This window comes from Alexandromys fortis, unplaced genomic scaffold (assembly GCF_014885135.2).
Source record: "Alexandromys fortis isolate MF-2015 unplaced genomic scaffold, M_Fortis_MF-2015_v1.1 scaffold_3, whole genome shotgun sequence".
NCBI lineage: Eukaryota > Metazoa > Chordata > Mammalia > Rodentia > Cricetidae > Alexandromys > Alexandromys fortis.
Window position 1 is genome coordinate 21,141,353 of NW_026067909.1, and position 24,988 is coordinate 21,166,340.

The window sequence follows — 24,988 nt, forward strand, 5'->3', positions numbered from 1 at the left end:
GGGATTTTGATGGGGATTGCATTGAATCTATAGATTGCCTTTGGTAGAATTGCCATTTTTACTATGTTGATCCTCCCAATCCAAGAGCAAGTGAGATCCTTCCATTTTCTGGTGTCCTCTTCAATTTCTTTCTTCAAAGACTTAAAGTTCTTGTCAAATAGATCTTTCACTTCCTTGGTCAGAGTTACCCCAAGATATTTTATGCTATTTGTGGCTATCGTGAAAGGTGATGCTTCTCTGATTAAATATTAATTTTCATTTTGGGTCAAAAATAGTATTTCTACCTAATTTGAAGTTTTATTGTTTTCAATATTACAGCTGAAGCTGCCTAAAGAAGATGAGAAAGTCCTTCAGAGTTCCTGCATCATGAAAGAGTCTGCCAGACATTCTGTAGGACACAGAAGAAAGTGACTGACAAACTTACCAATATAGGTGGAACTGTCTTTGAAATTCCTTCTTCATGAAAATGTCTGCCAGAAACTATGGGCCTACAGGCTGATGATGGATGCCCCGATGTTACAGAAGAACATTGGGTAACTATCAAGGAAGTGAAATGTCTCTGTCAATTATAGAGTTTTGGAAGTTGCTTACAAAGTACTTCCTGTTAACTGAGGTAACACTACATCCTTCTAGAGTCTTTGATGGAGTTGAAACATAGATAGTTATAATTGTAGTTTTCCTTAGTTATTATAAAACATAAAGTAGATATAAATGTTGTAACTGTAAGTCTTGTTTGATGCCTATTTTGTTATATGTAATTTTACCATGTTAAAGTTAAAACCTTTCTCTCCATTTAAGTAGAAAAAGGGGAAATGGTGTGGGAAGTCCTTCTTTATATGTGTTACTTTTATTGGTTAATGAATAAAGAAGCTGCCCTGGCCTGTGATAGGGCAGAGTAAAGATAGGCAGGGAAAAACTAAACCAAATGCTGAGAGAAAGAAGGCAGAGTCAGGAGATATCATAGAGCCACCAGAGAAGAAAGACATGAACTGCCATCCGGAACCTTGCCAGTAGGCCACCAACCTCATGGTAAAATATAAAATAATAGAAAATGGTTAACCAAAGATATAAGAGCTAGCTATCAATATGCTTAAGTGATTGTCCTAGCGGTGATTTAAATAATATAAAAAATTTGTTGTTCTGACTAATTATTTTGTTTAGCAGTGCCGTAAACATCCCTAGACTATGAAGTTGTTTTTAAAAGTAAGAAATAAAGGTTCCTTTTTCAGTTAAAAAAAGTAACAAAAATTTTAATCAGTGAATGAGTGGATGGATGAGTATTAGTCAATTGGTAATGAGGGTCACAGGATAATTGTGAGAGTTTGGCTTAAATTAAAGCTGTAGTAAATGTTTTAAAAAGTCCAAACAACTTCTAGATTTATTTTTTGAAGACTTGATTTCTCTGTAGCTTTCAAGCCTGTGCCCTTCTTGAACTCACAGAGATCAGCCTGCCTCTGCCTCCTGAGTTCTGGGTTTAAAGGCATGTGCTACCACTGTCCAGCCAGGATATGTCTTCTTAAGAGGGTTGTTGAAATGTAGGGAAATGAGGAACAATGACAATTTGGAGGGAGGAGGCTTTTATTAGGAAGACATCTCAGAACATAATATCTGCAAATATTTGAAAAGCAAGAAGGAAAAGCACTTAGTACATTTGTGTTTCATGTAGAAATAAGTAATTTCTTCTTGCCAGTATTATCTTTGCTGAGGGCAGGTCAAAAGTCACTTTACCATAAATTTAGTCAAGTTAGTTGACAGGAACTTGGTTTCAATGGATCAGTGAATTTGGACAGTACAGTTAAACATTTATAAGGACCAGGATGGCAGGGTGGTGTTTATATCAAAGGACTTTTTACTGTAAGTTCAACCCATTTTAGAAATGGCTTTAAAGAGATGTGGTAGGCTGAAAGGAGAAAAATGTGGCCACATTTTTGTTAATAAGTATTTTTCCTCTCATTTTCTGTTGGGTATTAGCATGTCAGCTCATCCTTCATGAGATAAAGAGGATCCAACACCCCGGCCGCTTGGCTAGCTCATGCCCGAAATAACAACACACAAACTGTATTCATTTAAAGAACTGCTTGACCCATGAACTCTAGCCCTTAAAGGCTAATTCTCGCACCTGGACTAGCCCATTTCTAATGATGTGTGTAAGCAACCCAAGGTGCGCTTACCAGGAAGATTCTAGCCTACATCCATCCTGGGGAGCTTCATTTCGTGCATCTGCCTGGGAGAGCGGAGCATGGCGTCTCTGCTCCAGACCAGAGCTGTCGAGTCTACCCAGGAGCAGAGCAGAGTCTGACCTCACTTCCTCTTCTGCCCAGCATCCTATTCTGTTTTCTCCTCCCCCCTATGTTCTAAGCTATGAGGCCAAGCAGTTGGTTTATTATAATTAACCAATGACCTTCCTCCATCATGTACTTGTTTGGGAGAGAATTTTGAACTGTTGAAGCTCTGGCACACTATACTAAGAATGTAAACTAATATAGCAATTTTGGGGAAAAAGATAGTTCTTATTTATTTATTTATTTATTTATTTAAAAGAAAACAAGCTATCTTTTTTTCATTTTACATACCAATCCCAGTTCCCACTCCCTCCTCTCCTTTCATTCCCTCCACCTTCCCCCCCACCACACCCCCATCCACTCCTCAGAGAGGGTAAGTCACATTACTTTGGGGAAGGTCCAAGGCCCTTCCTACTATATCTAGGCTGAGCAAGGTATCCATCCAAAGAGAATAAGTTCCAAAAAAGCCAGTACAAGCAGTAGGGATAAATTCTGGTGCAAATTTCAAACTAGAAAAACTAGGGGGAAAAAACATCCTAAGTGAGGTATCTGTCAGGGACCAACCCAGACATAAATCATTTCTCATACCAGAGTAGATGTGTGGGAATAAATGAATACACAATTTACACGACAGTATCAGGAGGGAGTTTCAGAGATCATTCAGATCCTGAAATTCACACACATTAATTTTCCAAACAGCTTGTGTATCAAGGTAAACTGAGCGGGAAGTTTAACCAAAAAGTTTATTAGCAATTGTTTCCTAGGTAGCAGGGGAATGACTTAGGTCATGTTTTTGTCTATGCCTAGTTTGTCACATACACTGAAAAACACCTCTTCCCCAGGCGACCTCTGTGGAGGCCCAAAGAGGCCAAAGGTCAGAGAGTTTTGGACTTGTTTCTAGTTTATTCAAGGTTATTGTACTTCTACCTCAAACTAAGTTTCCCACCTAGTTGTAAATCAGAGAGTTCTGCTCTCTCAAGGCCGTTGTCAACAGGTGCAGCTAGTTGCCAGGTCTTGTGCTCCTGGAATAGTGGAGTAGTTGGTTCCTGCCTAACACAAAAATCTAAGGATCCAACTCAGTTCCAATTCCCTTTATGGAAATATATTGGGATTCCACTCAGGGAACGGTTTGCCTACAGATTGTTTGGTCTAGGGTATGAGTCTAGTGCAGTGTGTGAGTGTGATGATTGTAGCCAGTGATTTTCAATTGGTATGTTAATGCAGTCTTTTGTTTTACTCCTACCTTTTGGAGTTAGGGGTATATTAAGCAGTTGGAAATTAAACACAGGTGAATTTTCAGTACTCACTGAAATATTCCCTCCCGATACTATCCTATATGTTTCTACATTTTATTATTTTCATTCGTGTCTTTGTATTTTTTACTATATTTCTAAATTTCCATGGCCCCACCCTGGAGAAATGTATTTTTGTCTAGGCTGTCCCGTGACAGACCCCCTAATTTACAATAGAAGAAGCAGAATGACATTAGCATATCCTTGCCACTTGCTTGGATGACTTCAGGTTGTTTTACTGTCAAAAAGCCAGGCGACCAACTTCTATGTAGAAGGTGCAAATGGTGCTTTGTATGTTGCTCAGAATTCTGACCACCAGATAATGTAGACTATGGGCCTGCACAATTCAGCCCCCACATTTCCCTCCTTTCTATTAATTTTAATAATGCCTGTGCTTCTGCAAGAAGATAGATGGTGGCATCTGTCTGAGGCAAAAACTTCTTTGTTTACCCAGACTTACCCATCTTCAGAACAGGCATCCTAACCATGCAAATTCCTGTCTTAGGTATCAGGAGAGAAGCTTCAGAACCATCTCTGACTGCTGACCTCTGTGAAACAACAGTGATTAAGGGACAGAAAGACCTTTGGGTTCTGTGTCCCAGAGCCATATTTCCTTGTCTGGGGAGATCACAATGTTTTATGAATAAGCATGCTCCTAAAGGCTACAGTCTTCTAGTTAAAGGAGAGGAAGGTTGTCTGAGTTGGAAATGTTTTCTTCAGCTGGCCTAGAGAGCCTCTTAGTTTGATACTGCATCAAAATCTGGAGCTCTTAACACATGCATTAAATCCAAACATTTACAGGGTGTGTCAAACTTTTCTCAACATCTTATAAGCAGTTACAAACATTACCAGGTTAATATCATAATTCTAGAAAGGGAATTAACAATAAATCCACAATTTGACATATCACAATTTTCTTAAATCCATTCTAATCAACAGAAAAGAAATTATTTTTCTGATGGGTGAGAGTCCAATGACATTGCTGTTATCAAATACCAGTTCCAGTCTCTGAGCATCAGTTAAACTCTCGGGCTGCCCCACTCGAAAGTGAAGAGGGGCTTCAGTCGTTCCTTATTTTGAGTCTTTCTTTCCCTAAGGGGAAAGTTTAGGTCTTACTTCTCAGGTCCAATATTTTAATTAAAATGAGTTCTGTGTCCAAAGATTAAAACAGTCAAATGTTCAGTCTGCATTTCTAGTTCAGCTCCAAAGCAAGCAGGATTCACACTACAAGCAAGCTGTAGTCATCACAGTCATTCTCCCTGTGAAAAGCAGAACAAGCATACCCTCAACCCCAAATAAATATAGGGCCGGGCCTTTTTATAACCCAGGGCAAAGGCTTTTTCACCCTGCCTTAGCAAAGGTCACCTTGGTGTCATCATGGCAGAATCTGTATGCAGCTTTGCCCATCAATCAAAGATGTATGACTTAAGGCATTATATGGTGATCCTTGATTCTCTTGTTTTTATCCTTTTAAGTTGTTTTTAAAGGGCGATGGCACGCTCCACCATTCCTTTTCACTATTCACCATATATGCAGTTTTTCCATTGGAAGAACCGTCTGTAAAATTTAGCATAACATCCTTTAAGGGATCTTTTGCTATAACCTAAGGAAAATATATAATTGTTCAAATGGGAAAAGATTATGAATCTGGGCATTAAATTGAGCAAATGCAAATGTCTAAGAATCACTCTTTTAAAATTATCAATTAACCTATTACTTAGTATAAGAAACGTTGACCATAGTCAATTCTGTGCCAAAATATCCCCTAGATTCTATATGGCTGTTCTGTACTAAACAAGCTACCTCTTCAAATTAAGAGTTTAATATCCTGACTTGCAAAACAGGGAAGTACAACCATAAAAAATGGACCATTTTTGCCCATAAACTGCCATAAAATAACTTTTGTATTTGCTGTTTTTGTATAGACTACTCTACCTGCTTGAGTCTGGTAGCTTCTGTAAGCTGTCTACTAAAAATTTTTTCATTGCTTCCTTTAAGAATTTTACTTAGTGGCTGAAGATCTCCCACAAGAACATTATAATTAGGGTTTTAGCCATTGTATGTCTTATTAAAAGTTTGCAAACTATCTTCCTTTTAAGTTGCGAGGCTGTCTAGCAGACAGGAAAATAGAAAAAAAAAACATATTTAACAAATGATGCCTGGATAATTGTATATCAACAGGTAGAAGAATGAAAACAGATCCACATTTATGGCTATGCACAAAACTCAAATCCAAATGGATCAAAGAAAAGCCTGGACATAAAACCAACAATACTGAACCTCATAGAAGAGAAAGTAGAAGTACACTACATCTCCTGAAACTAAGAAGCTTCTGTCTTAATGATCAGAGAGATACAAACCAAAATAGCTCTGAGATTCCACCTTATCACTGAAGGAATTGCCAAGATTAAAAACACTGATGCCAAATTATACTGAAGAGAATGTGGTGGGGGAAAAAAACTCCCCCATAGCTGGTAAAAGTGCAAATTGGCACAGCCACTTTGGATACCTGTATGGCAATTTCTCAGAAAATTAGGCAACAAACTACCTTAAAACTCAGCAATGCTACTTTCAGGTATATACACAAAGGATGATTAATCATACCACAAGGACATGTGCTCAATGATGTTTTTAGCAGAATTATTTGTCATAGCCAGAAACTGGAGACAACCTAAATGCTCCTCTCTTATACAGGTGATAAATGAGCCGAGAAAGAAATCAGAGAAATATCACACTTCACAATAGCTATCAATGACATAAAATATCTTGGAGTAATTTTAACCAAACAAGTGGAAAAACCTGTATGATAAGAACTTTAAATCTTTGAAGAAAGAAACCGAAGACACCTGAAAATGGAAAGATTTCCTATTCTGGGAAGAAACAACCAACATAGCAAAACTGGCACTTTTACCAAAAGTAATCTACAGATTCAATGAAAATGCCCATTAAAATTACAGCAAAATTCTTCACAGTCTTTGAAAGAACAATCCTCAACTTCATAAGGAAAGCAAAAACTCAGGATGGCCTAAACAATGCTAAACATTCCTGTACAACAAAGGAACTTCATAATCCCTGTCTTCACACTCCATTACATAGCTACAGTACTGAAAACAGCCAGATATTGGCATAAAAATGGATATGAGGACCAAAGAAAGTTAATTGAAGACACTGGCTATCAATCCACATGCCTATGAACACCAGATTTTTGACAAAGAAGCAAGAAATGTGAAAAGAAAAAGAAAGTATTTTTAACTTGCTTGTTTTTAGTTTTAACTGTCCTGAAGCTGTAGTTCTCTGAGGCTACCTTTTTGCAAACCTGCCTCTTAGTGTTTTGCTGAAGTTAGGCCACATGGCAGGAGTTGGGACATTTTTCCTCCTTCCACTGCTTGGCTTGGCCTTCCTGCTGCTCTTCGGACCAGGGAGGGCCTATTTCCATTCTTTGTTCGGCCTGGGCACAGGCCATGCTTTCTAAGTTTAAAAGTCCCATCAGAGGTCACTGCTAAGGGTGGCTGGTACATTTACAGGCTCTCTGGTGTCTGCCAGTGTGGCTGCTCTAAGACCATAGCATGTAATCACAAGCTCTGGAGGGTGTAGCTGCACCAATTTTTATGATCTTTGCCTTTATATTTTAACTTGTAATCATAAAATTAGGAGAATTCCTGAATCCTTTCCTCTGTTCTATTGACCAACTCTGGATGCTGACTGTGGGAGGTAAAATTAGCTCTCTAAACTTTCTTTGACTCCTGATTGCCTTTGTAGCTCCACCACATCGCTGAGTTAAACTCAGATGGCTCCAGCACCTGCGCGTGGACTGCCACGATCTCAGCTGGCAGAAATGACCAGGTGAGGGCTAGCAGAAATGCTGTGTTTCCTTCACTCTTCCTGCCATGCAGCAGTGATAGAAGATAAACAAAGCACAATAAGAGAAGCCAGGGTCTCACTTTGGCTTCTCCGAGACCCAGAGCCTCCCGAAGCTGATGGCACAGATGTTACCACCGCAGGGGCGGGAACATGTTATTTACAGACTCTAAATATCTCTGCTTTTGTTTCTATTCCACCTTAGCCCCTTTAACTATCAACATACAAAACTGAATGCTGTCTCCTTGTACCATATTTATAACCATATACGGCTTTATCAAATTTAATGATATCCACAGCTTTTCTTCTACTGTGGAAACAAAAGCAAAATACCTTCCCCAGTATAACGCATATACTGGTTTCCATTTTGAGGTCAATACATCTTTAAAGTATATGGACTGACTTAATTCAGTAGTTTTTTCTACTATCCAATGTCTCTCCACAGCTGTTGCTCCTGTCTCAATAACCTTTAGAAAATTCAAAGTCAATAAAGCATTATGCAATCATTTCTGGGGGTATTTATCCATTCTTTTTATTTAACATATCCTTTGGAGTTCGATTTGATCTTTCTATGACTGCCTGCCCTGTAGGATTGTGTGGTATACCTGTAATATGCTTTATATTATAATAACCCAAAAACTGTTTTATTTTTTAAAGACATGTGCTAGAACATTGTCTTAATTTGTACAGGTATACCCATTCTAGCAAATGTGTGACTATCATCGTTTTCTGAAGTCAATTCTCTTTCAGCTTCAGCTGATAATTTCGTGGGTCTAATTAAATCCTTATTACTATCTAAGGTTTTTCTTTTGAAATTAATCAATTTATTGTGTTTATTCCAATAGTGCATCATAGATGGCAAATGTCTTATAACAATCTTTGGAAGTCAATAACAGTCTGCAATCAATCTCTTCTAATTTTCACCTTTTGAGATCCAATTTTTGTAAATGTATTATATAACTTAAATAAATAATAGAATCTCCCCTTTGTATTTTTAAGGGGCAATTTGTAATCCCTAACTATAAAAAAATTCTTTACCTCTTCAAACATTCTTTCTAAAATATCTACATTTTAATCAGATAGTAAAATGTCATACATGTAATGGTTAGCTATAGATTGAGGAAACTGCTTACGTATCATTTCCAACAGCTGCTACATAAAATATTGGCACTTATTTGGGGTTATTTAATGTTCTCCTTGGGAGAAACTTCCATTGATATCTTTTAACAGGTTAAGAATTATTATAAGCATGCACTGGGAAGGCAAATTTTCTCTGTCTTTTTGTTTTGTAAAGGTATAGTAAAGAAACAATCTTTTAAATCAATAACTATAAGAGGCCATCCTTTAGACAACATAGAAGGCAAAGGAATTCCAGACTGTAGAGAGTCCACTGGCTGAATCACAATATTAACAGTTCTTTAATATTTTACCATTCTTTATTTTCCAGATTTCTTTTTGACAGCAAATGCAGGAGAATTTCAATGGCTTGTTGATTCTCAATATGCTGAGTATTTAGTTGCTTCTGTACCAGCTGTTCTAAATCAAACAGTTTCTCTGTTGTTAAAGACCATTGCAGAACCCATACCATTTTAAAGGTAGGGCTGTTGGTGCCTTTTTGTAGTTTTTCAAGACATGGTTTCTCTCTGTAGCTTTGGTGCCTGTCCTGAAACTAGCTCTCATAGAAACAAGCTGGCCTTCAACTCATAGAAATCTGCCTGCCTCTGCTTTCCAAGTGCTGAGATTAAAGGCATGCACCACTACATCTGGCTCTATATGCCTTTTTTATATGGCCAGCTCTTTGTGCCCTGTTCTTGTACAACCTGAATGATTAGTGACTGTTCTTTATAATATCTTGTAATATCTCTTCCAGAATCATATGTTAACTTATGGTTTGCTTCTAAGATTGGGGGAATGTTAATCTGAGTAAACCATTCATTGCTGTTACAAATCACATCCCCACACATTTATTGCTATGTTAGCTACATATGGTTTTAATATTCCTCTCTGTCCTTCTGGCCCTATACATTTGAACTATCATATGCTCTGATTTACCTGAGATAAAGTTCTAATTCTTTAAATCTGAACATTTACATCCTGAAGAGGCCAATTTGGATGCCAATGATTCTGATGAAATTATTGTTACAGCTGTACATGTGTCTACAAAATCTTCAATAACAATGTCATTTATTCATTACTTTTAATTTTGGTCTTTGTTAATTTGTACAAATTTCCCAAAGTACTTGCTTTATGGTTTCTCCTAAATTTCTTGTTCTCCCTTCTGTAGATGTGCTGTTATTCAGAGCAGTATGGTTTCTTACAATAGGCATTAAGATCTTTAATTGCTCTTGGAAGGAGTTTTCTGTATGAAGACAGGAAAGGACTGAACCAAATTTGGCATTGGGGCCTGTGAGAGCCCCACATGGAGTTTGCTGATGGCAAACGATTTCTCTGAATGTCCCTTATTGATTTACATCCATTAGTCCAATGCCTACCTTTGTCACACCTTTGAATATTCCAGAAGGGAGGGGCATTGTGAATGGATTATACTTAGAAAAAAGCATTGCTTTTAGAAATGCCCTATTTATAACCACTATTACAGTGACCTTGTTTGCCACAATTGAAATATTTGACATATCAATTTTTCTTCAAATGTCTGAAACTACATCTACTATCCAAACATAATCAAGAGATTCAATCTCCAAAGGTTTTAACCTTGCCTTTAATGGCCTAATTATCCTTTTGCATTGAGAATTAGCATTTTCAAAAGCTTGAGATTCAATTATTGTTTATCTAGCTTCTGAATTTGGTGTCATTCTATTTACTGCTGATGTTAGTCTTTGTAAGAAATCCATGAAGTTTTCTTTTGGGCCCTTTATGTCTTTAGAAAACGATTCATTTTTTTCTTCTTGAATTCTCTCCCAATCATTCAAAGGTGCTGCATGACATAAAGCCAGGATTTGGCCATCATAGTGAGATTGCCTTTCTACTGTAGTATAATTTCCTTCTCCAAGAATTTGATCTTGGGAGATTTCCATACCTCTAGCTTTATTCCACTGTTCAATAGTATTTGACTCTTCTCTGGACCAGGTACTCCAGTATAATTGTGGACCAGGTTCTAAAACAGATTTAGCCAACTCTATCCAAAATCTAGGAATAATTCTGCTGCAAATTGTCCATGAGTTTAACATTTGCTTTACAAAAAGTGAAGGTATGCCATATGATACTATTGCTTCCTTGAAGTTCCTTAAATCTAACATTGACACAGGAGTTCCTTCAGATTTTACAGAGTCTCTATCATTTGTCAATTCCTGTAAGATTACTGGATATATTAAGGTTGGTTGTTTACAAACCTTAGGCTGTTCTTCTCTATTCTTATAATTCAGTGCTGAAATTGACTCTCCATTAAATTCCTGTGTCTAGATTTGAATATCTTTAGGATATGTTTTATTAAGTTTTTCTAAGGCCTGTATCTTAGCACTCATATTAACCACCTTTTTAATTATAAAACAAAAATGATAATGCTGATAATGTCCACAATTTATATTAGATAAATCTCATCTAAATTAGTTATCCTCTCATTTAATTGTTCCATTTTTAAACTGTCTAACATATTATCATACAGAGACCCAAATTCCTCCATACAGAGAACCAAATTGTAATGGTTTTCCCATTTTTGAATGTGGAAAAAAACTCTCTTTTAAATAATTCCTCCTTTTCAGAATTCTGAATTGTCTTACCAAATGTGCCAAAGATGTTGATGAAGATGTTAGACTTACTGCTGCTGCATAGATCACTACAATCTTGACTGGATTTCTAGGCAGTTACCTACTTTGGCAGCATCCTGAGAAGGGGATTCCTGGAGACTCTTCTGGGAGATAAGATAGAAAAACCCTAGCTGGTGGGTGTCTATAAAGCCACAGGCTGCTGTGGGACCCCACTTGGGTGTGCTCTCTTATACTGTAAAAGCAGCAGTAAATGTGAGCCCACTCTCTTGCTTCCGGCTCCCGCTTCAGGCTGCTAGACTCTGTTCCTGTTCGTGCAGAGGATTGTTGTCTAGGACAGTGATGTGTAAGTTTTCCACTTAAATAAATAACCCCTTCATTATTCATAATTCTGAACTGGTGTGGGATTGTTTTGTGACCTATGTCATCAACAGGCAAATGACTTTTTCATGAATTTATACCCTAAACTTTGGGTGCCAAATGTGTTAGAATTAATAAAAACCCAGAGATAGATATTGGGTTCAAGATTAAGATCAGAAAAGCAAAGCAGCCAACCAATATAGAGACCTTTGATTTTTAAGAAAATTGATTTTGTAACTTTTTTCTTTTTTGTTATTTTATGTTTTACAACATGTATCTTGATCCTATTTATTTCGCCATCCCTTTGCATCTGCTCTCCACTTCTACACCCCCCCCCAAAAAATTTTAAGAGAAAAAGAAAAAAAATTTAAAAAAATATAAATATCATCATGGAAGCTGTAGTGTCACACAGTAAGTCACACAGTAAACCCCTTCGTCCATCAGTCTTCACTAGCAAGTATTTATTGCAGAGTCATTGATCTGGTTAGAGGCCTTTGTTTCGACTGCACTCTCAATGCTGGGCCCTCATTAGGAATTTTGTTGGATATACTGTTGTTGCTTCCACAGGTGCCAGACACTCATGTGGTTCACACAGACACATGCAGGCTAAAGACTCATACACACAAAGTAAGGTAAATAAATCTTTATCAAAAGACTGTTGTTGCTGACTACTTAGTCTGTGTAGTGACATTTAGATTATTTTTAATAAATAAAGACTGCCTGAAGATTTGAGAGTAAAACAGTCCCATTGGTCAGCCTTATAGACCAGATTATGATAAAACACACCTTTAAACCCAGTAGTCACAATGACAAAACACCTTTACTTTTTTTTATATATACCCTTTTTTCTTTTTTTTTCTTAATATTTATTTATTTATTATGTGTACAATATTCTGTCTGTGTGTATGCCTGAAGGCCAGAAGAGGGCGCCAGACCTCATTACAGATGGTTGTGAGCCACCATGTGGTTGCTGGGAATTGAAAGGCTTTATTGTTAAAATGATAAAAATACATTAGTCTTAAGCACAGGGAGAATAGAGTGAAGAAAAAAACTGAGAAATACTTGTAAGATTACTCTCACAGGGGCTAGTGGATTTGTTTAAGACTTTGAAGTAAGAAATTGAAGAAGATATTCACTTTTTATGCTCTGATAAAACACCATGATCAAGCCAACTTATAAAAGGAAGGGTTATTTGAAGATTACAATTACAGTGGAACAGAAATCTATCACCATCATGGTGGGATGCTTAGCAGAGACAGGCATGCATGGCACTGGAGCTGTAACTGTGAACGCACATCCCAATTTATAAATGGGGNGGTTGTGAGCCACCATGTGGTTGCTGGGAATTGAACTCAGGACCTTTGGAAGAGCAGGCAATGCTCTTAACCACTGAGCCATCTCTCCAGCTCCGACAAAACATCTTTAATCCCAGTAGCCACGCTAGTTTTGTTGGAAATAGGCGGTGCATGTCCTTAATCCCAGCTCTAGAGAAGAATAAGGCAGGAGGAGACAGCTCTCAGGCTGAGATTCTGAGATTCTGAGATTCTGGGAGGCAGGATTGCCATTTCAGATGGAGGTCAAGGTAAGAGCTAGTGGCTGGCTGTTTTACTTTTCAGATCTTCAGGTTGAACCCCAATTTCTGACACTGAGCTTTTATTAATCATGCTTCAAGTCTGTATCCCTGTGGGCTGTATCACACAGGCATGAGACAGAAATATCGAGGACACTTTCAGCTCCTCTGTACGTGAGTATGTCTGCTTCATGTCTGCTTCATATGTGTATGAGTAAGAAACTCTAAATTTTACACAACTAATTTCCCCCCAACATTTCTGGCTTCCCTCTTGTTACTGCAGCAGGAAACTGGGAAAGGGAAGAAATGTAAACAGAGTTTAATAAACATGTTTACAGCATACAGAGGGAAATTGCACATCAGGCAATGAGGAAAGATATTTTCTAGACAATCACAGATTCTTTCTAGTCCTGGTCACTTGTTTTCCTGTGGGCCAAGAAAATGATGTATGAGAAGCTGAGAGGGCATACACAGTCAGGATCTCAGATTTGCATAGTCATCTCTTGGCACACATCTGTGGGGATACTGGAATCTTCTGACTCTCAAGACAGCCAGAATTTTGTTTTCCAACTTTTCAATGAAAATCAAGGTCCAGAGTACATCCTGAGTCTAAAGATTTCTGTAAAACATTTACCAAAACACTGTGAATGCGAGCATTTCGGAAAAGACCTGCTGCTTGTTATTTGTTCTGAGCAGGCTCTGTCTGTGTGGATGCGTATTTATAGGTAAGGATTTATCATAGAAGAATGGTGATTCCCTGTCCTTTCCCTGGTACAAGGTTGGAAATGTCAAATGTTGTTGGTTTTAGAAAGAAAATATTGATCGTTTTGTGGGTGCCTATACAGTGAAAAGGGGGAGTTTATTCAACTTGAGAAGTGTATATACCTACTAGTATGTACCATAGGGAAAATCTTTAATTTTTATTTAGAGATTATAATTTGATTACACTATTTTTCCCTTTTCCGAAACTTCTTATATACCCCTCCCTGCTCTCTTTCAAATTCATGGCCTCTTTTTGAACTGATTTTTATTGTATGCAAACATTTATATACATATATCTTTTTAAATATAACTAGCCTGTTAAAAACTGTAGCTGTACATATTTTTAGGACTGACTATTTGACACTGAACAATGATCTGGTGTGCTCTTCCTTGGCCAAGGCAACAACCTCTTCCACTCCAAGATTTATTGCCTGGACTGTAGTTCTTTCAGTAGTATAGAGGTCTTGTAGACTTTCTCCATCAAGTTTGATATGTTTGTTGGTGTCAAAGAGATCTATGGCAGGTTTCCATTCCAAATGGATAAGAACAATGAAGATGTTGTGAAAGCTAGGCAGTACATTCGGTTAGCAATATTTGCAAAGAAGTATTACGTATGCTTCAATAACTTTTATTCAGTTTCAATGGCACAGGGATGCTGAGCAGATGATAAGGTCTTTAATTCTTTTTCATTGGATATTTACCAGGAGAGTAAAATGTCTCAGACAAATCTAAGATGGAATATGATGAGAAATATGAAGAACATAAAGTGCTTTCACTGTTAATCAATATTATCTAAGTAAGAAAGCTAACCTAAAAGATTTGATCTATATTGTTCATCTGATGAACTATTTCTAAAATTTTAATCTTTATCTAAATTTATTTTTCTGTATTCTTCCATACTCTGATGATTAATGCTTGTGAAATGTGCATAAACTCATGCATAATTTACCAAAATCTGTGTACTACTTTATTTTATGTTTCATTCTTTTAATTTTGTACTTATACTTCTACATATGTGCAATAACATTTTATGTTAATAGCTATTTAAAGCAGTGACAAACTATGAGCTTATGATTACATAATCTCATCATGGTTTGGATATAATCACGGCATTTTTGTTCTATTCCTTAAGGATTTTATAAAATCTGTTCTTTGGATTTATTTTCTCTGACTTGTTCTACCTAGATATATTTTTCAATAAAGTGAAACTTCTGTTTGAAGACTTTAAAGACCACAATGAACTTTATGCATTAACAATGCTAAGAATTCACATTTCTGTAGCCTTTTTAGACTTCTATCGGATCCTATAACTGGACATCATAATTTTGCCATTCTTGTCATTCCAAATTATTATTTGTTTATTTGTGTGTATATGCTTCCACATTTCTCAAACATCCACATGCTATCCAGTTTGCTGACATTATAACAATATCTACGATTGAATGCGAAATTTACTTTGCCTTTTGTGTTTGTGACACTTTCAGAAAAATGTTTCTAGAGAAAAAGTCAATTGCCTATAGAGATATTAGACGCCTACTATTTTGTTATTATCCGTGACATTAGAATAAATTTAAGAAACTTTTTTCCTGCTTTTACCAAGAGATAAAGTGTTGCCACTGGCATCTACTAAAAACCTGTAGATTCTGTTATTTAGTCAGCAGTGTACATGATTGTCTTCAAAAACAAAGAATGAATTATCTTGGCCAGAACAGAGGCTCTAATGTTACCAAGAAATACAAATAAAAGGCATTTATTAACACTACCATGAATGAGGAAAAAATACTACACAGAAACTACAGACAATAAAAGGTTGCTCCTGAAAGCAAACCTACTCCTTCCATCCCAAGAAGGCACAGCTAGAGGGTGTATCTAACAGAAAACAGAGTTCTACAGGACAAGAAACATGCCAATGTCTTGATCACGGATTTCCCAGCCCTGTGAGAAATAAATTCCTGATGTTTATATGCCTGTGACTCCTTATTTTAGAGGTAGTCTGGACACACTGTGTAAAGGTCTTCCCACTCCTGACTTGCTATTGTCACTAATCTTTTTTCATCTAAGGTATTGGAAGAGATGTTCTACTTACAGGGTTCTCAGATGCTCCAGGTTCTGGAGAACTCCCTGAGGAAGCACCTGCCTGAGGCCTTAAAGGTGAGAGCAGAATGTTTTCATAGAAACTGAGGATCACACTGTGGTAAGGCAGAGGAGGGAAAGAGTCAAGACTCACTGAGCACTGGCACCATGACATTCCTCTCTCCTATGTTTATGCCCCCAGAGCAGAAAGAAGTCTCAATAATGTCACCTGCACAACATTAAAAAGGCAAAGTGCTGCTCCCCATTGTCTAAAACAAATGTCACTGTTTACTTACAAAGAATAATTCACAATTTGTGTGAGACCCAGTCACAAAATAAAAACTTGAAAGTTGAAGATATACGTCAATAATGGTGTTTGCCTAACCTGTGCAAGGTCCTTGGTTTAATTGCCAGTGGAGAGAAAATAATGTTCTTGATTGTTAAATAACAAATCACTATTTAGTTGAAATCATATTAGATAATAAGTAATAAGCATTCTGATCTCATTGAAATTTTGCTTTAGTTGTGAGCCCAACATGGAAGATTTTTTAAAGTATAAAATAAATTAAAATGTTTATCATCAGATGCTTTCTATAGCATATATTATTTCAATGAAATAATATTTAATGTACAAGAATTTCCAGTTCTTTTTTATGTTTGACATAACTAACTATAGAAATTTTCATTGAACTAGGATTTTGGCCTAAATATGTTCGCAGAAGAGATGAGGTAAAATTGTCTATCATAAAATATTCTATTTTTATATGTTGACCTGGGACTCCTTGTTCATTCCAGGCAGTCCTTGAATTTTCAACCTGAGTGCCTCAGCCTCCCTATTATCTGACATAACAGACATGTATCACTAACCCTGGCTAAATCTTAACTTAGATGAGAAACCATGATCCACACATATCAACAGTCAGATGATGCAGATCTAAAGATAATATAGATCAATATTAAAGCAGCAATCACAAAAATGTATCAAGGCCTAGTAAGAAAAAGACTTGCAATGAATGGAAGCTATTTCTGAAATGTCTGAGCTTCATGAACTTTGTCTGCACATGAAAAGAAATAAATCCAATATCCATGAAAATTTTTATTAGATTCTACAGCAAGACAGTTAGTGAGTTTATTAGTAAATCTCATCATTCTTTGTATTTTACCTCAATATATAAAAAGATAGCTACTGTTGTTAGAATAAGCAACTAGACACTAGGAACCATTTGAAATATTAATTTATTATATCTCTCCAACAAAAATTTCATAATTTCATAGGAATGATCATTGTTCTAGTCAAATATGTTACAGCTTCCTATCACTTTGTAATATGATGACATTTCTGCTGGCTTGAAATATTTAGGTTTATGGGACTGTCTTCCACATGAATCAAGGAAACCCATTCAAGCTCAAGGCTCTGGTGGACAAGTGGCCTGATTTTAATACTGTTGTTATTCGACCCCGGGAGGAGGTAAGTTGCAATATAGAATAAATATGCCTGTATCTCCACATGTGTTGCATTCATAGCATGTGTCTGGCTAAATGGTTGATGCCACTGCCCATTCCCATTATGAAAAATAAACATGAATTGTACTAATGTCAATCAATACCCTGCCTGAAGGATGATTCACAAAAGTACACAAAAATTACAGAATGTTATAAAACTTTCAAGAAGGGAAATACACAAAGGTGTAGTAATAAGCCATGGAGAATGGTAACTAAAGGTACAGATGCTACACTTTCATTTTTATCCACGCTTTTGTTTTACTTGGCAGCATAGTTCCTCCATCAGCAGTGGCTGATTTGAACTGTGAGCACACTTTATCACTTCATTATTTCTTATGTATTGTTTGTAGGGATTTAGAGACAACTGATGGAAAGTATTATCAACATAAGATCATGTTGATACACAAAAAATGGCTTGGTCTTTTGTTATAAACATCAAAACAACATTTCCTGAGGGTTGGAGAGATCACTCAATGGTTAAGAGCACTTGCTGTTCTTGGAGAGGTCTAGGGTTTGGTTCCAGGCACCCATATGGTAGCTGCCAACTGTGAAGAATTCCAGTTAAATGGAATCTGACACCCTCTTCTGATCTCAACAGGTATCACTGGCATGTGATATAAATACATACATGTAAGGAAAATATTCATATCCATACAATAAAAGAAGGAAATCTGTAGAGAAAAGGGCATCACCAAAGCTAGGTTTGTATATTGTAACAAGTTAGTTCTTAGTTCCATTGTCAACTATTATCCTAGGGTAAAACAGATTTCTTGTCTTTAAAAATAACTGGACTTAAAATAATCCAGCTCATTCTCACTCCATCATGAATTTTCATTGTAATATCAGCTTCCCTTTGAGATGTTGCTATGCTTTCTATACCAGTTATATACAGCAGAGTCAATAAAATAATGTTTAAAAAGTTTGGTTAGGGGGGTTGACGTTACAGGAAGAGAATCAGAGTTTATTCTCAATACCAAGTGAACAAAAATGCCAAACATGAATGTTCAATATAACTTAAATATTTAATAAGGCAGAACAAGAAAATCAATATTTTTATCTGCAGTATCATTATACAGTATACAACATTTTAGTTAATATTTCACCAAAATTAGAGGAGAAAAGCATTTAGATTATATATTAATAGAAGTAATATTTCTGTGATATGTTCTTTGATAATTAAGTAGTCCCATTTTGGGTTTGCAAACTTGTTCCATGTATGTATATATGTACACATATATGTATGTATATATATGTCCATATCCTTGCTTTACGAGGTTGTCATTTACTTAAAAATAATAAGCTATTTTTAAAGGAGTACTTAGCTTACTAGCTTTAGCATTGGCTCCCTATTTATAGGTGCATATTCTGATTCTGTTTTCAGTATTGACTTTAATACCAGAGTATTCATAGCCCAGAGCAAAAATTATTCTTTTAGCAAAATGTTTTTCTTTTAATTTGTTATTTTTTTTTCTTCTAAATGAATTTTATACTACTCTACTTTCCCTTGAGTTTGGGTAATGTTTTTCAGGGTTATTTTATTTTGAATTTAGTCAAAAATTTTTATCTTGTTTTTGCACTGTAAATAATTAACATAAATCCACAGGAGCCCTTACTTTTAGAATTTTTTATCTCACAATGTAGCTGAATACTGAATACCAATATAACCGAACATTAACCCATCCATAAACATTTTGGTTTATTCTTTTTTTGAAAACAGGACATGGAAGATGACCTTGACCACTACACTAACACTTACCTAATCTACTCTAAGGATCCCAAGAATTGTCAGAAGTTCCTCAGCTCATCAGAAGTCATTAACTGGAAACAACATCTACAGATTCAAAGTAAGAGAGCCAGGGTATATGTGGCTGTTGTTATCTCCTGTGTAAACATGGTGGAAGTCACTGTTCCTCTTGAACAACACCTTACATTCCACACACATTTTTGCAAGTTATAGACAATTAGCATGCTGTTATCTGTTTCTAGGCTCAGCATCTACCACCTGAGAAGAGAACTCTCAAGAGCTGCAGGGTTTAAAGTGTACAAAGGAAATGTTAATGTAGTTTCTTACTGCCTTAGGACTTAAGATTTCTTCTTTAGCATGCCCATATTTTACTAAAGAACATAAACATGGGGGCAATGTAACCTCCCATGCCATCTCTGTTTTATTATATTGTCACATTTTCAAAGGAATATTTTAGTACATAAGACTATGCCTTCTAGAGAAGTATGATCTAAGATTGAAACCTGGCTGAACCAGTTGTTAGCTGTGTGGGAAAGACTAATTTCTCTTTTGAAGACCAAAGTTTTTGTGAGAAAAAAAAAGATTATAATACTATTCCAAACATAGACTCCTTTAGGACTAAATGAGACATTTAATAGAAACTTCTTAGGAATATCCTATCTAGTTATATAGAATTTCAAATTTTCAATATCAGTTCAAAACAACAATTATTTTAGCTTACAATTGTATGGGTAAGAAATTTGGATCGACCTCCATTAGGCAGCTCGGGAAAGACTAAGTAATTTCTCTTTTGAAGACTAAAGTTTTTGTGAGAAAAAAATGATTTTAATACTATTCCAAACATAGACTCCTTTAGGACTAAATGAGACATTTAATAGAAACTTCTTAGGAATATCCTATCTAGTTATATAGAATTTCAAATTTTCAATATCAGTTCAAAACAACAATTATTTTAGCTTACAATTGTATGGGTAAGAAATTTGGATCTACCTCCATTAGGCAGCTCTGCTAGTCTCACCTGGATTCACACATATGGGCTCAGTTGTCTGGAGGGTAATGATGAGCTCATAGAAATAGCTCACCATGATCCCAAGTCTAGTATTTCATAATAACACTGTGCCAACTCTTAACCTCAGGGATGGAAGTGGATTGAGTGACATGCAAATGTCACAGGATCAGGAACAGAGTGTGAAAGTCAACCTCAGTGCATTCTTTGAACCATGTTTACTAAATCACATTCTTCCCATGAACAGAAGCAAGTTTTATGACTAAACCAAAGTAATTCATGGTTAAGGAAACCATATTAGTGCAATAGAAAGGAACTGAGAATCTTATAGTAACAACTCAATAGAGTGAGTCCATAGAAATGTCCTGTAAATTTCAGCTACCATGCTTCTAACTCATCTTGTTTGATAGCTATATCTGTAGACTTTTTAAATTTTACATACCAACCACAGTTTCCCCTCTTTCTTCTCTTCTCATTCCCTCCCCCATCTTCCATCTACACACACCCCAATCCACTACTCCTCAGCCTCCATTCAAAGGGCCAAGTCTTCCCATGGTAGTCAACAAAGCATGGCATATGAAGTTGACGCAGTATCAAGCTTGTCCCCACTGCATCACAGCTGGGCAAGGCATCCCACCACAGAGAGTTGCATGAGAGCCAGCTCATGCAACAGGGACAGGTCCTGGTCCCACTGCTAGAGGACCAATGCATAGACGAAGCTACACAACTCTCACCCAGATGCAGAAGGCCAGGGTTAGTTCAGTGCAAACTGTCTAACTGCCTGTTCATAGTCCTGAGCTCCCACAAGCCCAGGTCAGTTGTCTCTGTGGGTTTCTAATCATGCTCTTGAAGCTCCTTGCTCATATAATCCCTCCTTCTTCTTTAGCTGAACTATTGGAGCTTGGCACAGTGCTTGGTTGTGGACCTCTGCATCTGTTTCCATCAGTTACTGGATGAAGTCTCTATGATGACTATTAGGGAGGTCACCAGTCTGATTACAAGAGAAGGATAGTTTAGGCATCATTTTCACTATTGCTAGAAGTCTTAGCTGGGGTCATCCTTGTGGGTTCCTGGGAGTTTCCCTGACACCGTGTTTCTCTCTAATTTCATAACTCCTGAATATAAACTGTAGTCTCAAGTAGTTAGGGTTTGTGATACCATCCAAAATTTAAATTTTAAAAATGGAGGAATATAAACTTTATCATATGAAGCTAGTCATGATTTAACATAAGACTTGATGATTCTATGCTCATATTCCCTTTGGTTCCACTGAATAGCCTTCCCAAATGGTAAGATGAATAATGGTATATCATTCGCTGCCTTGTTTCTCCATCAAGGTTCACAGTCAAGCCTGGACAAAGTGATAGAAAATCTTGGAGCCATTAATTCAGGCAAGGTCAAGCATACACAGTGCTTTCTCTATATGAAAAGTGAAACAGCAAAGAAAGTGGATCCTTCCTTGGTGGACGTGAATAACTTAGTATGCAGCAGTGACAATCCCAAGCCCATGTAAGTGTTTCAAAGCTGTTCTGTACCAGTCACTGTCTTACTAATAACATGCCTCCTGTGTTAGATTTCTGAAGTGATCGTTAGAAGGCCACCTTAAGGGATAGGGCTAAAATCAAAGTGCATATGATATACCATTGTTTTGGAGTCTAGAAGGTAGAAATCAAGATCTGACCAAGGCTGTGCTGCATTGGAATCCACAGGATAGAATTCCTTATGTTCTTTTCCCACACACATTGTCATTCCAGGAGCACCTTGGCTTTGGGCTACAATGCTCCACTCACTAAACTCACTTTCACACAACCTACTTTATTCTCTGTGTCTTTTCCTCTTTTGTTTGTTGTGAGGACACTTATCAATAGATATGGGACCCACAAATAACTGAGATGAGCTTATGCTGAAGTCTTAGACTTGGTGTTCAAAAATCCTTTTTATAAAATATTTATTTATTTATATTTTTTGTTTATTTTTTTTATTTTTCCATTCAAAAACTTCCTCTTCCTTGTGAGTCACACCTGATGGAGATGTATAATCAACTCCTGAGATGGCTAAGACCTGACTTATGCCTGATCACACAATGATCATCAGCTGCCTGCATATGTGTGAACCTATGGGCAGTGCCCACCTGGCAGCTCGGGGTTAGCAGCCCACGCCTACTTAAGGGCTGGGAGAGGTTTGCCCGAGGAGAGGAGAGAGGAAAAAAAAAAGAGAGAGAGAGGTCAAAGAGAAAGGAGAGAGAGAAAGAGAAGGAGAAGGAGATAGATTGCTGTGAATAAAGTCCTGAAAACTGCTGCAAGAAGAGCTCCGGGTATTGCATTTTTCCTTGCTGGTCAAGGGTGGACGCAACACTTCCTCCCATCCTCCCATTCCCCTCCTGCTCCCCCCACTAACCCTCCTCCCTCCACCTCCAGTCTTAAGAGAGGGCAGAAGCTAAATGCAGAAGGTACTGATACTATGCCATAGCTTTAATGCAATTCTACTTGACCTTCATGAGCTCAGGTCTCCAAAATCAGCTCTCCTCTGTCCTCTGTCTAAAACTTCTCTCCTATGTAGATCAGTCTTTACACTAATTACTTACTTTGTTATCCAGATCAGCTCACAAGTTACTTCATCAGAGTTCTGGGTAAAGCACTTCAATAAAAGTCACCACTGCTCGGGATTCACATTTATTTTACTCATAGCACTCATGAGTATTTGAAACTAGTTAATTTATTCTACAGATTTGATATTTGATTCATCCTCTACCAATAATGAAAACCTGCAAGAGTTAGGATCATCAGGAGCTGGCACACGGTGGATTTCAAACCAATATGTGTTCAGTGAATTCTCTTCATGCAACAACTGAATCCTAATAAAAATATCTTGAACACATTTTACATTGTCCCCATTTATGTTTAACGTAATGCTGAGGAGAACCAGAAGCCAGCAGTGAGTAGGTGACTTGAGAATGCTCAATTCCTCAGCCTTTTGTGTAATTTTCCTTCTGGAAGAGCTCTGGTCTCTTGTATAATACCTGGCAGCCTGGAGAATGCTCCCATCTAGAAGCTACTGGAAACTTGTGTCCTAATGTGAGCTTTAAGTTAGTCCAATCTCTTGACAGCAGAATCTAGTGATGGAATAATTTGTTTAGCACGTGGATGACTGATCCAGCACTGAAAGAGAGTGTCTAGGTCCACCTCAAGAGCACATTTCAAAATGACTTCTGAAGCCTCCCTATAGCATAACATGCGTCTTCAGGCATCAGACTCCATAATGCAGGCTATCTTCATTCCACATTGCTGGCAGTTTTTTTTAATTGATTGCTCTTGTGCTCTACATTTCTCTCTGCTCCCCTTCTTACCTCTCTCCTCCTTTTAAACCCTTTCCTAAAGTCCCCATGCTCCCAATTTACTCAGGAAATTTTGTCTTTTTCTACTTCCCATGTAGATTAGATTTACTTATGTCTCTCTTAGTGTCCTCATTGTTGTCTAGGTTCTCTGGGATTGTGATTTGTGGGCTGGTTTTCTTTGCTTTATGTTTAAAAACCACATATGTGTGAGTACACGTGAACATTGTTTTTCTGGGTCTGAGTTACCTCAATCAAAATGATGTTTTTTAGCTCCATCCATTTGCCTCCAAAATTCAAGCTGTTTTTTTTTCTGCTTTGCAGTACTCCATTGTGTAAATGTACCACATTTCCTTATCCATTCTTCGATCAAGGGACATTTAGGTTGTTTCCACGTTCTGCCTATGACAAACAATGCCTCTATGAACATACTTGAGCACATGTCCTTGTGGCACAATTGAGCATCCATTGGATATATACCCAAAAGTGGTATTACTGGGTCTTGAGGAATGTTGTTTCCTAATTTTCAGGGGAAAAAAAAGGCCACACTGACATCCAAAGCTTCTGTACCAGCTTGCTTTCCCACCAGCAATACAGGAGTGTTCCCTTTTCCCTAGAACCTCTCCAGTATAAGTTGTCATCAGTGTTTTTAATCTTGGCCATTCTTACAGGTGTAAGATGGAATCTCAGAGTTGTTTTAATTTGCATTTCTCTGATGACTAAGGATGTTGAACATTTCCTTAAGTGTCTTTCAGCCATTTTAGATTCCTCTGTTGAGTGTTCTCTGTTTAGGTCTATCCTTCATTTTTTTATTGGATTCTTTGTTCTTTTGATGACCAATTTCTTGAGTTCTTTGTATTTTGGAGATCATACATCTTTCTGATATGGGGTTGGTGAAGAACTTTTTTCATTCTGTAGACTGGTCTTTTGTCTTGTTGACCATGCCCTTTGCTTTACAGAAGCTTTTCAGTTTTAGGAGGTCTCATTTATTAATTGTTTTTCTCAATGTCTGTGCTACTAGGGTTATATTTAGGAAGTAGTCACCTGTGCCAACGTGTTCAAATGTACTTCCTACTTTCTCTTCTATGAGGTTCAGTGTGTCTGGTTTTATGTTGAGGTCTTTGGTTTATTTGGACTTGAATTTTTTGCATAGTGGTAGATATGGAACTATTTTCATTCTTCTACATGTTGATATCCAGTTATGCCAGCACCACTTGTCAAATATGTTTTCTCTTGTCAATTTGATATTTGTTGCCTCTTTGTCAAAAATCAGGTGTTCGAAGGTGTGTGGATTAATAACCTGGTCTTCGATTCTGTTCCATTGGTCCTCCTTCCGGTTTTTTTTTCCAGTACCAGGCTGTTTTCAGTACTGTAGCTTTGTAGTAGAGTTTGAAGTTAGGGATTGTAATGTCTCCAGAAGTTTTTTATTGTACAAGATTGTTTTGGCTATCCTGGGATTTTGTATTTTCCTCGTGAAGTTGAGTA

At 37.1% G+C, this 24,988-nt stretch overlaps 1 protein-coding gene across 6 annotated transcripts in view; it reads left to right on the plus strand.

The window, feature by feature from the left end:
* The window catches only part of LOC126498315 (glycine N-acyltransferase-like protein Keg1), a 111,800-nt gene that overhangs the window by 84,146 nt on the left and 2,666 nt on the right, over window positions 1-24,988 (plus strand). For 2 of the 6 annotated variants that reach the window (XM_050136846.1, XM_050136847.1), the window contains exons 2-5: window positions 15,908-15,997; window positions 17,280-17,387; window positions 19,140-19,266; window positions 21,510-21,681. In XM_050136846.1, coding sequence (XP_049992803.1) covers window positions 15,920-15,997; window positions 17,280-17,387; window positions 19,140-19,266; window positions 21,510-21,681 — 485 coding nt within the window. In that variant the 5' untranslated portion in view covers window positions 15,908-15,919. Of the gene's footprint in view, window positions 1-13,701; window positions 13,810-15,907; window positions 15,998-16,613; window positions 16,649-17,279; window positions 17,388-19,139; window positions 19,267-21,509; window positions 21,682-24,988 lie in introns of those variants that run through there. The other 4 variants (XM_050136849.1, XM_050136850.1, XM_050136845.1 and 1 more) reach the window with 4 other exon arrangements.